We start from the raw sequence: 21,255 nt of genomic DNA on the forward strand, positions 1-21,255 counted from the left end.
CTTATTTTCTAGATGCCTTAAAATGTTTTAGCAGGGTTAAAACACTAATCCCATCTTCATCTATTTCCCCATGAGCTTTAATCTTACAAGACGTTTTGAAAGGCTTTATTAAGTTTTAATGATAAAATATAATTTTAAAAAACATGTAATATATTTTTTATTTAATATAATTGTTTTTTTAAAGATCACCAATGGTCCGATTAACAATTTTAAATTTCCTTTGATGTGTAAGTGTGTATTAGTACATGTTAACAATATGCAAAAGGTACTGTCATGAGTCTGGTTTTCTCTGTCTCTCTCTCTCTCTCTAAGACACATACACATACACACACACACACACACACATATGTCACCAAGTGACGATCTGTGAGGGCGGAACCAAAAGTGTGTAAGATCGGTTCCACCCGGCGATGGTTCCGTCAGGACGACTGAGGCAAAACACCGGAATTCCCGGGGTTTCCCCAAAACTCTAAATCAAGCCTGATATCGTTCAGGTGAGAGCGATCAACACAGCGATCGCTGATAGGCTGAAGAGGAGAGAAGGTTGAGAATATAAAGAGCTTTGAAGATGTCAGACGTTGTTGTTGGTGGCACTTTGTGCATACGTTGCTTGTGCTCGTTGTTACGGTGGAGATCGGCTGGGGTGACTCACATTTATCCCTCAGGGAAGACGAGAGGTTGGAGACGTTGGAATAAGGAAGTTATCATGTGATTTGGATGTGGAGAAGCAAACACGACGCTGGTGGATGTACATTGGGAAATCGGTTGGACAACCAAGCGTGAGTAAACAATCACAACGAAACGCTCTGTGTTATCAAGAAGAGGAGTTACTATTATCTTTTTGGGGGTGTTGAAGGTTACCGGCCCTGCGGAGGTTGAATGCGTAGGCGAGCCGAAGAAGTAACCGGAAGACATAGAGGGGCCTTGTGAATATATTTACCTGTGAAATCTTTTCTCTTTCTCTGGCGTGTACAACGCCCAACCCGCCTCTCGAGCAGCCAAGACCTAGGCGGCCAAGCCTTAAACTTCACGTGGAGTGCGTGTGCAGAGTGCTGTGGTGAGTGTGGCTTTTACCGTGTGTTTCACTAAGCTTGCTGTGTGTGTGCTGTATTGACAGTAAATGAAGCCGCCCGGGCCCTGTGCAGACTGTGCGAAGAAAATAGCATGTTGAGGCCTGAGCCAGAGGAGAGAAACTGTATTAAAGGTCCAGTAGTGTGAGTAACCTACCTGTGCAGTATATCACTTACCTGTGTTTACAGCAACGCCTCGAAGAGGACCAAGCAGTGTCAGTAGTGAGAAACCCTTTACCTCTGCCTCCACGGATGCTTTGGAGTGTATTAAAGGTCCAGTGTTGTGAGTAACCTACCTGTGCAGTATATCACTTACCTGTGTTTGTAGCAACGCCTCGAAGAGTACCAAGCAGTGTCAGTAGTGAGAAACCCTTTACCTCTGTCTCCACGGATGCTTTGGAGTATGTTAAAGGTCCAGTAGTGTGAGTAACCTACCTGTGCAGTATATCACTTACCTGTGTTTACAGCAACGCCTCGAAGAGGACCAAGCAGTGTCAGTAGTGAGAAACCCTTTACCTCTGTCTCCACGAATGCTTTGGAGTGTATTAAAGGCCCAGTGTTGTGAGTAACCTACCTGTGCAGTATATCACTTACCTGTGTTTGTAGCAACGCCTCGAAGAGGACCAAGCAGTGTCAGTAGTGAGAAACCCTTTACCTCTGTCTCCACGGATGCTTTGGAGTATATTAAAGGTCCAGTAGTGTGAGTAACCTACCTGTGCAGTATATCACTTACCTGTGTTTACAGCAACGCCTCGAAGAGGACCAAGCAGTGTCAGTAGTGAGAAACCCTTTACCTCTGCCTCCACGGATGCTTTGGAGTGTATTAAAGGTCCAGTGTTGTGAGTAACCTACCTGTGCAGTATATCACTTACCTGTGTTTGTAGCAACACCTCGAAGAGTACCAAGCAGTGTCAGTAGTGAGAAACCCTTTACCTCTGTCTCCACGGATGCTTTGGAGTATGTTAAAGGTCCAGTAGTGTGAGTAACCTACCTGTGCAGTATATCACTTACCTGTGTTTACAGCAACGCCTCGAAGAGGACCAAGCAGTGTCAGTAGTGAGAAACCCTTTACCTCTGTCTCCACGAATGCTTTGGAGTGTATTAAAGGCCCAGTGTTGTGAGTAACCTACCTGTGCAGTATATCACTTACCTGTGTTTGTAGCAACGCCTCGAAGAGGACCAAGCAGTGTCAGTAGTGAGAAACCCTTTACCTGTGTCTCGAGGGATGCTTTGGAGTTTCTTAAAGGTCCAGTTGTGTGAGTAACCTACCTGTGCAGTATATCACTTACCTGTGTTTACAGCAACGCCTCGAAGAGGACCAAGCAGTGTCAGTAGTGAGAAACCCTTTACCTCTGTCTCCACGGATGCTTTGGAGTATATTAAAGGTCCAGTAGTGTGAGTAACCTACCTGTGCAGTATATCACTTACCTGTGTTTACAGCAACGCCTCGAAGAGGACCAAGCAGTGTCAGTAGTGAGAAACCCTTTACCTCTGTCTCCACGGATGCTTTGGAGTGTACTAAAGGTCCAATGTTGTGAGTAACCTACCTGTGCAGTGTATCACTTACCTGTGTTTGTAGCAACGCCTCGAAGAGGACCAAGCAGTGTCAGTAGTGAGAAACCCTTTACCTCTGTCTCCACGAATGCTTTGGAGTGTATTAAAGGTCCAGTGTTGTGGGTAACCTACCTGTGCAGTATATCACTTACCTGTGTTTACAGCAACGCCTCGAAGAGGACCAAGCAGTGTCAGTAGTGAGAAACCCTTTACCCCTGTCTCCACGGATGCTTTGGAGTGTATTAAAGGCCCAGTGTTGTGAGTAACCTACCTGTGCAGAGTGTAACTTACCTGTGTCTGCAGCCGTGCCTTGCGGTGGATCCCCTGCGTCCAGTGGGGTCGAGACGGAGTGACCTGAGGACAAGAGAGAGACAGAAATAACGGTCAGATAAGTTGTGACCCGGTGCTAGACCAACATTGATTGTACTTTTCCTGTTTTGCCTCCAGGAGGAAGCGGAGGGCGCCACGAGTTCAAGAAAAACAAGGAAGAAGACCCTTGGCCCCCATCCCCTGGTCCAACTCGTCCTGGAGGCGAAAAGATTGTTTTAAGCTGCCCTTCCCCTTTTTCCCTTCCCTTTTTTAAATATTTAATAAAGATACCTTTTAACTGTAGTATACTCGTCTGTTTGGTCATTGGGGTGGTCTTGGGAACCTCCTCGAGGTGGAAAGTAGAGAGGGGCGTGGCCTGTTAGCTATCTCGGGTCCGCCCCGGCCGTGACACATACACACACCACACGCATTCACTCGCACACACCCCTTCATTGCTAGTTAGAGAATTATTCTCTCTCTCTCCCCTCTCACCTGTTTGTCATTGCAATCTGCGCTCGCCCTGATTTGCTTTGACACCTGTTTCCACTCTGCCCTAGCGTTTATCTGGTGGCTGTTTTGGCAGTCTCTTTGTCGGATTATTGCATTGCACATGTCTTCAGTGTACTCTACAGCTATATCGTGTCTTGTCTAAGAAGTACTCACCCGGTCTTGTCTTGTCCAGTATTACCACATAGTTCTATTCGTGTTCTGCTGCATGTGATGCTGAGGAGAACCCTTCGTGCCTGAGTTTTCTACCTCTGCGCTCCAGGCCAACTCCAGGGAGTTTTTTGTTTGGTTTTCCCAGATCGGGAGTCAAGTCTCTTTTGGTTTAAACCCAGTGCTGTGTGCTAAACTACAGACTGTGTTTGTTATTATTTTCAGTAAAGACTATTTCCCTGTGATATCTGCCTTTTGGAATCTTCATTTGACCTTAACAGAATAATCCGACCAAATGGATTCACCAGAGGAGAAGTCTGTCCTATCAGCAGTCGAGGTACTAGGGGCCATGCTTGGCAGGCATGAGGAGCAGCTGGCCGCTGCACATCAGGCTGTAGGGAGTCTTTCTGCCCAGGTGGCCGATCTGTCTGCCCGTTTACTCCACCTGGGCATTTCGTCTCCAACTGCAGTTTAAAAGCCAGGGCTCGCCAGTAGACGAGGAGTACTGGTGAGCGCGTCTGTCATCTCCTCTTCCCCCCTCTGCTATTCTCCGCTGGTTTGGGCACTCCGCCTCTGGCCTTGCTCTCATTGACTCGGGAGCTGAGGGCAATTTCATTGATGAGGGGTGGGCTCGCCAGAACAAGATCCCATTGGTCGATTTGCCGGATGCTACTTCTTGTCTTCGCTCTGGATGGCAGAGAGCTCACCACTGTTCGCCGTGCCACCTGTCCGGTTAGTCTTATTATTTCCGGTAATCATCAAGAGTTTCTTTTTTTGTTTTTCAATCTCCCTATACCCCCATTGTGTTAGGACATCCCTGGCTTGTTCTTCATAATCCTCAGATAGACTGGGTCAAGGGGGGCGTTCATTAATGGAAATTGTCTTGTCATACTAATTGTTTGGTATCTGCTATTTCTCCCGTGTCCTCTGTTTCTGTTTTCCAGGAGGAGCCAGGTGATTTGTCTAGTGTTCCGGAGGAGTACCATGATCTGCGATCGGTCTTCAGCCATTCCCATTCTACCGTCCCTACGATTGCGCTATTGATCTACTTCCCAACACCACGCCCCCCCCGCGGTAGACTTTACTCTCTCGATGCGCCCGAGCGAGAGGCTCTGGAGAAATATCTCACAGAGTCTCTTGAAGCGGGGATTATTGTTCCCTCTTTTTCTCCCGCCGGCGCTGGTTTCTTTTTTGTCAAGAAGAAGGACAGGTCTTTCCATGTATCGATTATCGGGGGCTGAATGACATAACAGTCATCGCTATCCCTTGCCTCTTATGTCGTCTGCCTCAAGATCTTACAGGGCGCAAAGATCTTTTCTAAATTGGATTTGCGTAACGCCTACCACCTAGTGCACATTAAGGAGAGGGACGAGTGGAAGACCGCCTTTAACACCCCTGTCGGTCACTTTGAATACCGTGTTTTACCGTTCGGGCTCGTAAACGCTCCCTCCGTCTTTCAAGCTTTCAAGTTAACGATGTCTTGAGAGATATGCTGAACGTCTTTGTATTTGTATATATAGACGACATTCTAATTTTCTCACCGTCTCCTCAGGTACACGTACAACACGTTCGCCAAGGTTTTGCAGCGCTTGCTAGAGAATCGCCTTTTTGTTAAGGCTGAGAAGTGTGTCTTTCACGCTCGATCGGTTACGTTTCTCGGTTTAGCACACTTTTAGTCCAAGTGTGCTAAAAGTCCAAGTGTTCAAAGTGTCCTCTGGTGTATATACAATTAAAGTGTAATCCACAAAACGTTTTTGGAAGGGTAAGTCCACAATGATAGGTAACTCCACAATCCAACAGAGGTTTAGCTTTAGCATAGTCTTGTGTTTGTTAATACACTTATTTAAGTTGAATACACTTGTTTGTCTCATCATTTTAACTCTTTTAATCTCACACAGTAAAATCTGACCCCTTATATATATTTTGTGACACAACCGATAGGGCTGATTGTTACAGTGTAAGGAACGACAGAGTCAGGATCCCAATGCAAAAGGTGCTTTTATTTGACAATGAAGAAAACAGAATAGACTGCCGTTAATGAATTAATCCAGACAGGCTTTCAACAAGTGCATGGCCAGTCTATGGACACAGAGAAAACAGTCATTAGCAACCCGCAAATGGGCATACCCCTCAGGGCACAACACTCCGCTGCTCGCTGTGAAGAGCTAAAGTCAGATGGCGATAGTCTATAGAGGGAATAGAGTAACTTATAGTCCAACAGCGGGTTGTAAATCCACAGCGGGTAGATATAAATCCAGAGATGGTGAATCAGCAGCTAAATCTCTGAAATGGCGAAAAGAAGAAAGCACAGACTAATATATTAAAGTCAACAAGACACGACACGATACAGCGACATACATCAAATTAACATCAGATGACATCAAGTGACGGACTCGCAACCACTGAGGGGAAAGGAAAGAACTTATACAGATACCGATTGGGGAATAAACAAGCTACAGGTGAGGATGACGCAGTGAGGAAATCACAGAGACCGGGAACACCTGTGAGGCGCGCACGTGAATCTGTGGAACAAACACAAAACAACAAGGAAAACAGAGCACTGACAAGACAAGATAAAGCCATATATATATATATGGCTTTATCTTGTCTTGTATTCGACGTTTTTGTAATGATATTTTTGTAAAGATATATTTAAAAGTGTGTTATGTTATGTGTCCGAAGTAAAGTGGAGCTATTTTAGTTAAGATAGCCTGGATATAGGGTTGGTTTTTTAGACAAAACAATAGTACTCATATGTTAAGAGATGTCAGTATTTTAGTCAGTGATAAGCCCTGTCCGAGAAAACCGCCCAATAGTGTTTAATTATGTGTGATGTCTGAGGGAAATTTGGCTTAACGTTATTTTAGGGAATAAAGGCTTTCACCGTCAAGCTTTATTATACTAAACATGTTATTTATGTATGTGTGTGTGTTTATATTCCTCTGTTTATCAAACCAGAGCGGTGATGATGTGTGAGGCAGATCAGAGGGATACATGGCGAGACAGTCTCCTCTTGTACGGGCTGAAGAAGTCTCCTAAATGGTCCTGGAGATGTTCTGACTGACTTTGAAGTGCTTTTTGGACTGTTTTATGCCCTCTATTTAGAGAAGATTTAATTCTGTATGTTCAGTCTGTATGATAAGTGAATAAAAAGCTTTTGTTTGTGTGACTGAAGTTAATTATTTTGTTAACAACACCAGCATAAATTATTTGATAAATAATTTTAAAATTTTATAAAAAAAATCCCAAATAATAAATATTAATTGAAGTAACACATAAAACATTGAGTGAATACTTAATTTTTAATTGACAGAGTCTTTGCTGTAAGTTTTTAAAGATTCAACTAAAAACTAAAAAACATCAATCAGGGTAACACTTTGGAGACCGAAATTGAGTGAATGTAAAATTTCTGTGGAACTAGTTACTAAAAAATAATTAATTGAGCCAACAATTTATTTTTTACAGTGTAGTCTCGGTCCTGTCTGTCGAGGTGTTTATTAAGAGATGTAAGCATACCTGGAGGAGAGTGAGATCCAATTTGTGTCAGACTAGAGAACACACTCGCAGAGCCGCCAACCGCCGCAGAATTCGGTCCCCTAGATATATCTGCGGTCAGAGGGTTTGGTTGTCCACCCGTAATATCCCTATTCAGGAGACGTCTCGAAAGCTATTGCCCCGTTTTGTTGGTCCCTTTTCTATTGTCAAGGTCATTAGTCCTGTCGCTGTTAAGCTCAAGCTATTCGGTCGGTTACGCCGTGTTCACCCTGTCTTTCATGTGTCGTGTATTAAGCCGGTCATTCATGTGCCCACTCGTCCCCCCTTCCCCCTCCTCCTCTTGATGAGGGGGACTCTATTTACGGAGTCCGCAGACTTCTCAATGGTCGTCCTCGGGCCGTGGCCACCAGTTTTTGGTTGACTGGGAGGGCTATGGTCCAGAGGAGAGGCGGTGGATTCCGGCCCGGGATGTCCTGGACCGTTCGATCTTTGATGACCCCCCTAGAGGCGCTCGTTGGAGATGGGGTACTGTCATGAGTCTGGTTTTCTCTATCTCTCTCTCTCTCAGACACATACACACACACACACACATGCACTCACTCGCACACACCCCTTCATTGGTAGTTAGAGAATTATTCTCTCTCTCTCCCCTCTCACCTATTTGTCATTTCAACAACCTGTTTGTCATTGTTATTCTTTTCATTAAAGACTATTTCCCTGTGATATCTGCCTTTTGGAATCTTCATTTGACCTTAACAGGTACAAACCCCAAAGTAAACAATACCACTAGTTATTCTCTCTTTATCTAAATCTCTAAATCTCTTTTCTTGGACTACAACAAACACACGGATTGTAGACAACAGTTTACTTCCTGGGATTGGTAATGTTGATGAGACCGACATTATCATAATTCCTCCCGCTTCTGACTCACAGACTGTAAGTTAACTCCTGTTAGCATTGCATTGTGAGTGAATGGCCTTTACGTTGTGCATTAAAACACTTTAATACATGGCTAGCCGTGGATTATCCCTTACATAAACCACGCAAACACATTGTATTATACCAAATACACAAAATAATGTTGTTTTTAGCAATGAAATAGGTGCCCTTTAAATATGCTGCTGAGAGGACGATCTGTGTTTGTTCTGTTCTCCTTCATTGGTTAACATATGACATGAAGCCATCTAGTGGCTTTACATGAATAACAGGCACAATTGAGGAAATGTAATGTGATTTATTTTAATTTTCGAAGTCCTAACTTAGATAGAGATTTTAAGTAACTGGAGACACGCAGATGAAATTATAATCGGTTGTGTTATTATGTAGATAAAGCGCATCTCGTCGTTCACTTGCATGTGTTTATAGGTGAGAACACAGCGTGTTTGACGAATCACAGCAATGAACCAAAACACTCAATGCGTGGTCTGTGTACTTATTTTAATAGGCTTGTTTGAGATAAGCAAATTCTATGCAGAATCGATCACCGGTGATCGCAGAGAGATGCATGCCGGTTAGAAGAGTGTCTGATTTAGGTCCGACTTGCTCTGATGTCATGCGGCAAAAAACTATCACAATGGATAGGTGGGCTCGTCCGATTCTGCAGCCGGGCGCAGTTGCTCTCAACCGACTGCGTTGATGAAAAGCACGAAGGGAAAAGACTTGCTGATGACACAGCTTAATGCTCATTGGCAAGGCAATGTCAGCTGATGACTTTTTACTTCCATAGAGGGTATGCATTGACATCACTTTTCCACATGCTCACGCTGGATCTCGCCCTGTTGAGTGGCAAAACATTCAACAAAATGGCTGGTTTTCATAGTGGTTTCTGCAAAAAAAAAAGCCAGTTAAACTGACTTTTATCAGCTTAAATTGAATTTGGTTGGCCTTAACAGTGACCTTAAAAACTTGCCAAACAACCAGTAGTCTGTGGACATTGGCATATGGCCAGACATTGCTTTTCCTGATATATGTTTGTCTTGTCTAACACTATTAAACCATCTCATCTTTGTAGAACACAAGGCTCATCATAATGAAGGGTTTTTAATGAAGGCTCACTGACAAAACTTTGCAATTACACAGAATAAGAGTATTTATTTATGTGTATTTCATGTATTTTTTATCCCAAATTTGTACATATCTGACATATGGCTACTGCTACCAGTGTTGGGAAAGTTCACTTTCTACATGAACTAGTTCAGTTCACAGTTCGCAAATTTTAAAGGTATTGCACACCGCACGTGCACGTTAAATAGAGCCTTGTGTTCTACAAAGGTGTGATGGTTTAATAGTGTTAGGCAATATAAACATAAATGTCAGGAAAAGCAATGTCTGGCCATATGTCAATGTCCACTGGTTGCTTGGCAAGTTGTTATGGTCTAAATTCAGTTTAAGATAATAATGATAATAATCAGTTTTACTGGCGTTTCCGCAGCAGACGCTAAGTAGTTTTTATTTTGAACGTGTTTATTCATTGACATATGACATTTATATGTGAATAACTTTTGTATTGGTGCTGAATTATTCGTACTGTGATCTGTTTATATTTCACACAACAGAATATACTTTGTAGACTTTATACATCCCAACATTTACTAAGTAGCCTTTTCCACTAGGAACAATTCACCCTCGTGGATTCTCCTTATAAACATCTCCACGATAAAATACGCGAACGCGATCTCTGCCTCTGGTAACGTTTGTGGTCGACTGGACTCACTGCAAGTGCAAGATTCTTCTTCTTCTTCTTTTCGTTTAATGGATCTGAATTGTGGGGGAAAAAAAATAAATAAATAATAATAATAATAAAAAAAAGAAACCCCTTTTGACACCCCAGAGGATCCGAGCCCAAGCTTCAGCTGACGCTGCGTGTTCAGCTCCTCCAGCTTCCACATTGAGCTCCTCAACCTCCTGGATGTTCAGAGCAACTTGCTCCTCCTTCTAGATCCTGTGATCTAGTCCTGTACGCTCTAAAAATATCATCACCTCCTTAAGCCTCTCTATATATCCCTCAAACCCTCTCCCAATAAGTCCATGATACTCACTGGCCTATTCTTTATATTACTAAAGAGACCACTACGCTGTTCTTCATATTTACTACACTTAAAAAGCACATGCCCTACTGTTTCAACACCATCACATTCATCACGCATACCATTCTCATGCTTCCCCATTAATGCCAGTGTTGAATTTAACCCTGTATGACCCATCCTTAATCTAGAAATCATTACTTCTTCCTTTCTTTATCTTCCATAACATGATTCTTTATTCCTCACTGATTTTACAATATTATAATACCACCTACCTGTACTGCTACTTTTTCCACCTTTGTTGCCATATTCTTATCACTTCTCTATTAATTATTGATCTAACTTAATTTCTTCCTAAAGGTATCTTAATATCTACCATATCTTTCCCTAACGCTTCTTTTGCCAATGTATCCGCTATTTCATTTCCTACTATCCCAATATGTGCCGGTACCCAACAAAAATATACAATTATACCCTCTATATTAAGCCTATATAATAATGTATAAATTTCTACCAGCAGATCTTCTCTATCAGTTTTTGTTGACAATATACTTTAAGTGCTGATGCAGAATCTGAGCAGATTACAGTCTGCATCCTATTTGGCTTAATCTGCTCTAACCTAACTGCAATGCTACTATTATAGCAGTTAGTTCTGCTGAATATACAGACAATTTGTCACTCAATCTTAAACTTACTTTCATCTCAAATTTTGGAATGTATACTCCTACTCCCACTTTCTCTTCCACTGGGTCTTTATATCCATCTGTATACATCTGTATACAAGAATAAAAATTTTCTCTCATAAAACCATTAATAACATAACTATTAGTATATCTTCCTTCTGCTTTTTCCCGATCCTCAAGCAATCTCAATTCAACATTAGGTTCAGGAATATTCCATACTGATACCCCATTTAGTGGCATATTGGGGCAAATAGCTACATTTTCCAGTCTACATTCTTTAACCCATTGTTTATACTTCCATCCAAAACTATTCCCATTATCCTTTTTATATCCCCAACAATCATTTAAAATTACTCGTGTGCGATGTCTCTTATCACAACCCTGCAAATTAACCCAGTACATCATTGTAAGTTTTTCCCTCCTTAAGTCTAGTGGCATCTCCCCCATTTCAACCCTGATGGCATCTAGAGGGGTTGACCTTATTGCTCCACTACAGATTCTAAGTGCCCTAGCCTGTATGTTATCCAACTTCTTTAGTACTGATTTTGCTGCAGCTCCATACACCGAACACCCATAATCTATACTAGACCGTATTAACGCTTGATATACATGTAGTAGTGCACTTGCTCCCCACTCATATTTGGCTATTGACTTCATGCAATTTATTACTCCTTTGCACTTGTTCTCAATTTTCTTAATATGTCCATTCCATGTTAATTTTCCATCAAATATTAATCCAAGGTATTTAAACTCTGTCACTCTTTCTAATACTTGACCATATAATTTCAAAATCACTTGTTCCATTTTCCTTTTCTTTGTAAAAACCATATATTGGGTCTTTAATACTGAAAACTTCAGTCCCCATTCCACTGACCACCTTTCAACTTCATTTATTGCTTCTTGTACTCCTTTAACTACATTCCCTAAGTTCCTACCTCTTTTCCACACTGCACCATCATAATGCTTTCCCTATACTTGGTTTGATTCTTTCAAAAATATCATTAATCATTATATTAAATAGAATTGGACTAATTACACTTCCCTGTGGAGTCCCATTCAGGATGTCATGCAATGTTGACATTTCTTCCCAAGTGCAAGATTGGTGAAGTGTCTGACTTGAATCTCTTTTTTCACTCCTCCCCTCACTGCTGCCGTCTGCTCTCGTCTAAATTCCAGGCAAGGCAAGCTGCATCTCAAACAAGCCTAGTGTGGCGCTGCGCAGACGGACAAGTGTATGACATCAGAGCAACGCGAGAGCGATTCGAAAGCCTACACAGCAGTCTACGCTAAACTCGCTCTCGCGGGAATTTGATGTCATGCGCATGTAGGTTTTTGCTTGCGCCCATGAAGTCGAATACCAAACACATCAACAATTCACACATGAGAGGAAGTGCCTCACAGTGACTTCCGGCCTGATCGTCATCGTCATGGCAGCTCATGCTAGTGAACTCGAGATAGCCAAGAAGAATTTAACAGACGCTATAGGTGATAATATTAAACAGTGAGTATATTAATCAACGTGTTTAACATCGTGAACTTCTGCGTTAAAATGAAAACGAGCACATTATTAACAGAGCAACGCTTATCTTTATTGTCTGATACATTAACATCGCACAATAGTTGAACGTTCACATGTACAATTCAGAAAGAAAACAAAAAGTATTTTTGCACAAATTACATTTTTAACCTGAAAGCTTCTTATAATAAGTTAAAGTATTTTGGTTGGTCATTGTACAATATTTGTGACATACTTCATACCCTAAAATATTTGTTTTTCTAATAATTGCTTTTAAATGTGTTCATAGTTACTGGGCCAATTTAAAACTCTGGTTTAAGCAGAAAATAAGCAAGGAAGAGTTTGACATTGAAGCCCGTCGCCTCTTGGCTCAGGATAACGGTAAATAAACCCTTCACGTGCCTAGACCTGTGATCCTGTGAAAGTGTTTCATATGATGAAGTGTTTTTGTATGATGAAGTGTCTGATTGAATTAAATTGAAATTTATTTGACAGAATTTCATAAAACTGTGTAGAGGATAAAAACACAAAAAAGCCAAAGGCTTCACTTATTTCCTTTGCGGTCCTCGTAAGTAAAATCATAAAGGCAACATACAGAGATGCAAAGCACAACAGACATCTCTCCTTATCCTGTAAATTATGATAATATGCTTTGAAATGTATGTTTTCCAAAGAAAAACACAAAATACACATACTTGAAAAATACTTAGTAGAAAATAAAATACTTAAGTAGTAGTGTCCACCTCTGCTTGATAGTGACCATAGCAACTTATCAACCCACCTGTGGTCTGTGGACGTTGGCATGAACAATCTATTTACTTCTCTTTTTTTTGTCAGTCTGTAAAACGATAGCTCCTAATTCTTGTTAATCTGTTAGTAAAGTCTATCGCACAACAGCTTTTTCACATTCAGTGGGCGTAACTACAGTCCCTCGCTCTCGCCGAAGGTGACATCACGTGCATACCCTCTATAGATCACTAAGACATGTGATCAACTGATATGTTGAAGTGTTTAATATGATGAAGTGTTCAGGGTTTCCCGCAGAAAATGTGTTAGTTAAGGTGGTAGGGTTGGGCGGGGCCTGGGGCGTGGCAATGAAAATGTAAATATTTTTATTTAAAACACTCAAATAAAACTTAATTTTGAAGAAACTATGACAGAAAATGAACACATAATAGATTATTATTGAATTAAATGTTTTTACCTCTAACGGTAATAGCTGCGTGATGAAGTGAAACTAAAGGGTTAATAAACACAAACTGAAGCAGATGTTGTAGAACGTCTGCCGAACGATGATAGATAGCGCAAGGATTGTAAAAACTGATTATTTCCCACTATTAATTACATTATCTTAAAGGAGTGTAACTACTGTGGCATGTAAATAATGCACATGAATAAAGTGATCAACAATTATATCGAATCAACAGGCAGGTGAAACCTAACTAGCAGGTTGCTCAAACAGCAAAATCACCAGCTAACTTACTTTTAAATTTGCAAGTACTATATACTAATACAATAACGGGCTTAAATAACCCCAAAACATAAGTCCACTTACAGTTCTCACTTGTTTGATATGATGAAGTGTTTTTGCTATGATGATGATGATGATGATGAAGTGTTTGATATGTTTTGCCTTCCACAGTTCACGTTCACAATGACTTCCTGCTGGCCATTCTCACACGCTGTCAGATTATTGTGTCCACATCAGGTATCTTACACAGTTTATACTTCACACAGATTGAACTGTATTTTACAGATGTTTTTTGTTTTATGTCATAAGATTTATGTCATTGTTTTCTGTGCTGTTGTTTTATATTCTTACAGAAGGGCCGGGCTCGTTACAGTGGGCGGGTGGATCTGCATCCAAACCAGGCAAACCTAATAAAGGAAAGAAAAAGTTTGCCTCCGTTCGGCAAAAGTTTGATGTTAGTTTCTCTTTTTACTAGGGATGCACCGAATATTCGGCCACCGAAAGACTTTTATCACCGAAACAACAATACGGCCGAAATGTTGTGATGACGCAAACAGAAACCGCGACCTGCACGTGCTTGTCTGAAGCAACATGTATGCGGTGAGGATGTATTTAACCACAAAAAGGCGCTAAAGAGAGCAGTTGTCTGTACGCACAGAGGCACATGCGGTTGAATGTGTCCGGTCCAGATGTGATCATCACAGTGAGTACGCCCTTCAAAGATCATTGGCCCGTTTCAGAAAGGTGGTTTAGTGAAAGCTCTGAGTTTGTTAACCCTGAAATGAGGGAGACTCTGAGTTTTCTGTTTCAAAAAGGGAGGTAGGTTAAACCTGATGCAGCGGGGTAAGTCAAGCCTGTTTCAGAAGGAGAGATAACTTATACTCAGAGTCTGTTTCTGGAGTAACTTACTCTCTGAACCTAACCTGGTCGGGAGCAGGTTTTATCCTGTAAACTCTGAGTTTCTTGTGGTCTCCTCCCCATTTTTGAAGGAGTAGCCGTGTTTAATCGTGTTAGTTGCTTTAGTACATTCATTAATTTTATTACGTACACTGTAAAATATTTTTAGCTGTCTTTAAGTTATAATTAAATTGCCAGTGCAAACCATTTTAACTTAATACTTTATATATTTATATATTACACTAAACTTTCAACTAAAAAATTAAAACGGTAAATTGAAATGACTTGTAAAGCTAATATGATATACTTAGGTGCATAGATTGTCTCTTAGTGACTAAAATGTCAAGTACTTTTATAGAGAATCCTGTAGATGATGATGTTGCATTCATTTGTAGAAAGTTAGATTTATGTCGCGAGAGGATTTTGAGACCCCGAGTGTATTTTTGTCATTTCCACTTACATTTATGTGAGCTGAATTATAATTTTTTTGCAGTCATTTTAGATATATAAATATATTTTTATATAAATACATTTTAGATATATAAATATCCTTACATGACTAATATCAGTCTTTGTGGCTGTGTTCTTACATCTAAACAGTTGCCTTTACATTTCTTATGAATCCACTCATCATTATCGCTGGTCTAGTGGGTAGTGCTGTGTGCAGTGGTTTAGGCTGACGTAAACTTGGCGATCTGAGTTCGAATACCGCCTTGGGGTACTTCTGTTTTATTCATGACAAGTTTGTAGCTGTTTATGCCCAAGTATTATGTATAATACTGCTGTCATCTTTTTGTCCATGGGATTACATCTGCATGAAAATGAATATAATAACGTACAGTTCTCAGTTTATTTATTTCTGATATTTTAACCGTGATAAACAATTTAATGTACGCATTTACTAGAGTAGCAATTTCCAACAAATATTTTTTTTCTTTAAAATATATGCTCGTAGTTGCTGTACACTTGCAGTAACACTTTCAGTTTTAATAGTAAAAAGGATTTAGACCTCTTTGTCACGTGCTGTTGCCATGATAAATCGTAATATCTGAGCTCCATTGATTATGGCTTTTCATCGTGGTTGCGCGCTCGCTTAACTCAGAGTTAACCTATTCAGAGTCGATTGAACTAACTCAGATCAGCTGTTCTGTAACCGAAAACTCAGAGTTTCCTATCTCGGAGTAAGTCAACTCAGAGTTCAAGTTTTAACTCAGAGTTGGTTGAACCTCCTTATTGAAACGGGCCCCTGAACTCTTGATGTGTAAACTTTAGAGAGAGTCGCGCAAATGGGTCTCATACTGTAGTCCATTAACATACATAAAGCAATGAAAAACAACGTAACGTTTTCATGCTGCGCTGTTTGGGATTTGCCCTCGGCCTCTGTGTGCGCGCGCGTGTTTAAGTGCCCTCAATAGTGCACACACGAGTGAGACGCAAACAAGCGAACGTAAAATCTTTCTGTTATTGACAGGCCACATATAAACAAAATTATCTCCAACGTATTCTTTTTCTAATAAAAAAACATTTGTTTATGTCTTAAGTGTATGTATAGATTACAGTCAGAAACCAGTCTCTGCATATTTAAAGAGACAGTAACCTCAATTAACCTACTTAAGTCTTTGTCATTAATGTTAATCAAACAACCCAAGACAAAGAGAAAATCACTTCTGTAGCTCTAAAAGTAATAATATATTTAATTAAAGCAACACTATGTAGTTTCCATGTAAAAATAATTTATAGCTCCCCCATGTGGTTGAAAAGCGCAACAGTTCCTGGTATCAGACACTCTTATGCAGGCAGGGGCAGGGCGGGGCTGTGTGCTCTACCCTCCACCGCCACTTTCAGAGTGTGCTTGTAGCAGCTAGGAGGCTGCTCAGGTTGCAGCAACAGTACAATTTGTCCAGTTAAAAGTTGTTCTATCACTGAAATAATTTTAGTGACATTATTTAAAGGTAAAAAAACCTACATAGTGTTGCTTTAATACAATAAAGACAAAGTTAGAAACTCATTTAACTCCCCGCCATTGACGAGTTATCTGCAATACCGCTCTTCCGCAACTTATAAAAACCGGAAGTATTGCCCCTATGGCAAACAGCTGTATGTCCGTGTATGTTTTAAAGATCGTTCTGCATCTGATCTCTATCAAAAGTCCTTCACAAAAATGGAATTATCTCTGCTTTTTGCTCAAAATTTTGTGTTTTTGATGAAACCTACACGTGTTTGAGAGGTGATAAAAACAGAACACATGAAGGTAGGATAAAACGGATTGTTGTTGTTTGAAAGCAGAGGGTCTGTTCTTTTATTTCATATATTGTATGTTTATATATTTAAAAGAGCATTTTCTGGAAGGCATTAAACTTTTGTGAAAATCATGAAAAATGCTGGCGGGGAAAGAGTTAAATCGATTTCTGTACCTAATGCTAATGTTAGCCCTTATTAATGTGCAACTTTGTTCTTTTTTATAAATGTTTTCAATTTCTTTATTTGTTATTAGATTTTTCCCACCCCCTTTTTGCTTATTTGAAAAATAATCCGATCCGTGCCTCAAAAACTGTAATGTGATCCGAACTATGAGTTTTGTGATCCGTCACACACCCCTAGTAAAGTTAGTACACAGTGATAGCAATAAATGCATTTGTACTAATAATTGGCATAATAATTTGTTTCGGTTTTTCGGTCTTGGTTTCCTCGTATTGGGTTTCGGCCAAGAATTTTCATTTCGGTGCATCCCTACTTTTTACTCCATGATTCTTAGATATATATTATTAGCTTCCATATTTAAGTAGACAGATTTGTATATATTTTCTCCCCAGCATCGATTTCAAGCTCAAAATCCTCTGAGTGCAGCTCAGCAGTTTAGTCTCCGTGAGGCAGCTACTGAGGAAGATGAAGTAAGACTGAGCGCACAGACACTGTTATTACCCACTAAAGGTCAGATTGAAGCACGTATGATGGTGAGCGCCTTTGAGATGGGTCTGGACAATGTGACCGAGGACGCTGTCAGCTCCATGCTCTGTGCTTTAGAGGTATGTGTGCCTTTATATTCACTTACTTAAATAAAGTATTGCATTGTAAATTGAGATAAGAATGATTTAAAAATGCAGTCTGTAATTCACCTAATAAATAGGTTTTGCACACAAAGAAATAATATGGATTTGTAAATATCAGTAAATGATGTGAGTTGATGACTGCAGTCGTATACCTTCTTTTATACCAAGTTAACTCCTATTGTTCAGTATTTGATGTTTCCATTATGATTTGTGTCTTTTATGGTAGTAGACTGGATTTTTTTCCTCTTTTAAAGATCCATTTAAAAGATATAATCACAGCTTTGGTTTCCCGGAGAAAAGCCTATCGTCTGCGTGACGGACACTTTCAGTACGCTTTTGGAAGTGATGTTACACCCCGACCTTACCTGAAGAACAGTTTGGCAGCTTATCACAGTGTCACTGAATGGTGAGTTGGTGTTTTTAGTGTGTAGGGTTTGTACTTTGATCTGCTCTCTTCCTGCTTATATTTGCAGGAACAGAATATTTTCTATTCATTGATTTTCTGTGACATCACACAGCGGTGCGGGTGCCATTTGTAGGACCGAATTGCAACATGCTCCTATGACTGTGTTAACAGCAAAACACAAAGAAATGGATTAACGTTTTACAATACCCCCCCCCCCCCCCCAAAAAAACACTGAGTGTCGTCAAAAATGAATCTCTGCTGTTAAGAGGATATAACAGCTGTCTCTATTTACATGGCTGAATTATATTGTGTTATATTGCTTCAGTGTATAGTGTTAGTATTCCTATCTGCTTTCCATGACATAAATGTGTCCTGACGTGACTAAAAAAATACAAAGTGCTGACATTTTTAGACATCCTTTAGGAATTATTGTACTGAAATCATTATGTTATAATAATGCAATTATAGTTATTATAAATATAAATGATGTGCTGGATAGGGATGCACCCATATGGAAATTTTGGCCGATAACTCTTTAAATTTGGGGGGCGATAAACGATATCTATAGGCCGATAAATATTCATATTATTTTCACGATGAAAAACTCGCAGACCGCGGACATCTTGTCTTTGCGCTAGACTAGCATACTCTTCTTAACACGTGTCATCTTCGTGCTATGTCACAGAAAGCACCATCAAAACTCCACATGGCCAGCAATGAGTAAGTGAAATGGTTCAACAAACCAAAATAATCCATAATTTATCAGCCTAATTTTGCTATCAGACCGATAATATTACAAATAAGCAGTTATCGGCCGATAACGATATGTCGGCCGATATATCGTGCATCTCTAGTGCTGGAGCCTCGCACAAGGGCAGTGCAGTAAACACAAACCAGTGCTCGAATCTAACAACAATCTGCTAAATGACATTTGTTCAAAATCATGGTGATGTGTTTGAGAAAGCAGGCCATTAAAACAAGAAGGTTACTCAATTCCACCAGATGAACACCAAACTGTTAAGTATGGGTGTAAAAATAATTATATATATAGCCAGTTTTGTATAAAATATGTAAAACAAATATAACAAATAAGCTGTTTGGTTGATGTTTCTGTTCAGGCAGTATATTGACAAACATATTTATAGAAAAGACATAAGGAAAAGATTATCAAATTAATTATACATTGATTATAAAATACATGCAAGTATACAAACTTATAAAGTTTTATATATATATAAAAATATAAAACATACTTTCATGTGTATTCCTGTGCAGTTTTATCAATAAATAACATATCCTGTTCTTGTTCATCTTAAATATTGTGGGTGTATGGGGTCGGCATGACTGCGTTTTGCCTAGAGGGGCTACGCAAAGTTTCCTAAAAACGGCGCAACATAACAAAGTCACGTGCCTGAAACCCATGAATGAAGAGCTTAAAATGAATAGATTATAAATCTGGATGATCTCTGTTTCAGCCCTCCGTCGAGCGCTTCGCTTCCTGTCGGTCCTCCTCCTCACGTGTCACCGGATGATGCAGAACAACAGGCCGCTCTTCTGCTGGCGTGTTCCAGTGACACCATCCCACCTCCTCTTCCTCCCATCAGTGTTTATGATTTACTGGAAGCTCTACAGGTGTGATGGGGTTTTTTTTTCTTGCATTTTAGGAACTATATGTCAGTCAAGTTTCTAGTGCAGACATACACTCATCAGTTTTTAATGGGGTGTTTTTTCTCCCCCTGGCACAAATGGGGCACTCTGTTATGATGTTCTCTGCTGTTTGATTGTTTACTCAGAAGACCTCACTACTATTGACATAATATAATAAATTGTTCATTTTTATATTTAAAAAGTGATATTGAGTTCACTGATGTTTGTAAAAGTATGTTGTTGATGTTTTTGTGCAGGTTCATCGCAGGATAATGCCGTCTCATACCATATACGCACTGAACATGGAGAGGATTCTGGCCAGACTTTGGCATCCCAGCCATGAGGAGCTGGAACAAGATCACATCCACCGACAACATCTTGCCACTAAAGAAGGCCTGCTGGTCAACTGAAGGACATCATGTAGGGCAGTGCTTAAAATCTTCACATAGGATTAAAACAACAACGCACAAACAGCTTGTTTTCTCTCTATATCAGTAAACATGATCAGTCTGTAACTATTTTATGTCCTGGATTTTACATTAGAAAGGACATTAGTCAGGTTTCCTAAAATGAACAAGTATTTACTTTTGATGTTGATATTTCTAAGTGAATGTGCTGTATATTTTGTAAATATTTGTTTACTATTCTCAGGTCTTGTTTTTGTATGCATGTTAATAAATGAAGCTTTTTGCTTGTGTATATTTTTGTATTTCACTAAAATAAAGTTTCTGCTGTTTAATGCTCCATCAAGTAAAATGTCGTGTAATGTCTTACTTTAAACGGATAAAACCCAAGCTTTTAAAACACTGATGGATGAAGAAGAAATTAAAAGACTTTCTAAATTCTGTGTTTTCATCCTGTCAAATTCACCAACTGGCAAACTTAAGTAAGCAACTACTACATGTTACACAAACTGCATTTAATTACACAGTGACATTCATTTTAAAAAGTGACACAAAAAAGCTTGTGACTTTAGAGTACACTGAAATGTTTTTAAACCAAAATAGATGAAAGTCTCAAGAGAGTCTGACTGTCAGATTGATAAACATTCATGCAACATTTTTCTCTTAATGTCATCACCACAGCACACATTGTGTTTTTATTTTACATATAAATTATTATTTTCATTTTCATGTTATCAAAGTAATCAAAATCTTCATTCCAGTAAACGAACACTATCAAGACCTTAAAAAATGTCATGCTTTATTACAAGGGGTCCTCCAAATATTATTTGAATGTAAAATGTTATTTTTTTTTTTCTTTTTAATAATCCATTAGTGGGGTTGTAATGAAATTAAAATTTGATCAAGATGAAGGTTTTGACATTAAAATCTATTAAGTAAATAAAAATGTTATATAGTATTTTAGTCGTGTGTGTGTATACTAAAAATAATTATTATAATATCTTTGTAATGTATCCGTCATAAGAAAACATGTAAATCCATTCTTAATTTGATGCATGATGTACTGGGGTCCT

General features: G+C 39.7%; 1 protein-coding gene across 1 annotated transcript; it reads left to right on the plus strand.

The window, feature by feature from the left end:
- The first annotated feature begins 12,132 nt into the window (after positions 1-12,132).
- tada1 (transcriptional adaptor 1) lies at positions 12,133-20,534 on the plus strand. The gene is made up of 8 exons (XM_055201102.2): positions 12,133-12,292; positions 12,597-12,688; positions 13,950-14,015; positions 14,132-14,232; positions 17,489-17,701; positions 17,980-18,131; positions 19,607-19,763; positions 20,036-20,534. Exons 1-8 carry the CDS (start codon positions 12,219-12,221, stop codon positions 20,186-20,188), a joined length of 1,008 nt encoding a protein of 335 aa, XP_055057077.2. The 5' UTR covers positions 12,133-12,218; the 3' UTR covers positions 20,189-20,534.
- Positions 20,535-21,255: the final 721 nt, after the last annotated feature.

This window comes from Misgurnus anguillicaudatus, chromosome 2, assembly GCF_027580225.2.
Source record: "Misgurnus anguillicaudatus chromosome 2, ASM2758022v2, whole genome shotgun sequence".
In the NCBI taxonomy this organism is placed as follows: Eukaryota; Metazoa; Chordata; class Actinopteri; order Cypriniformes; family Cobitidae; genus Misgurnus; species Misgurnus anguillicaudatus.

Bases quoted from the DNA above. Each gene is read 5' to 3' on its own strand.
- tada1 (XM_055201102.2), top strand. From the start codon at position 12,219: ATGGCAGCTCATGCTAGTGAACTCGAGATAGCCAAGAAGAATTTAACA. The intron at 14,016-14,131 runs GTATCTTACACA...ATATTCTTACAG, and splicing joins GATTATTGTGTCCACATCAG to AAGGGCCGGGCTCGTTACAG. The intron at 19,764-20,035 runs GTGTGATGGGGT...GTTTTTGTGCAG, and splicing joins ATTTACTGGAAGCTCTACAG to GTTCATCGCAGGATAATGCC.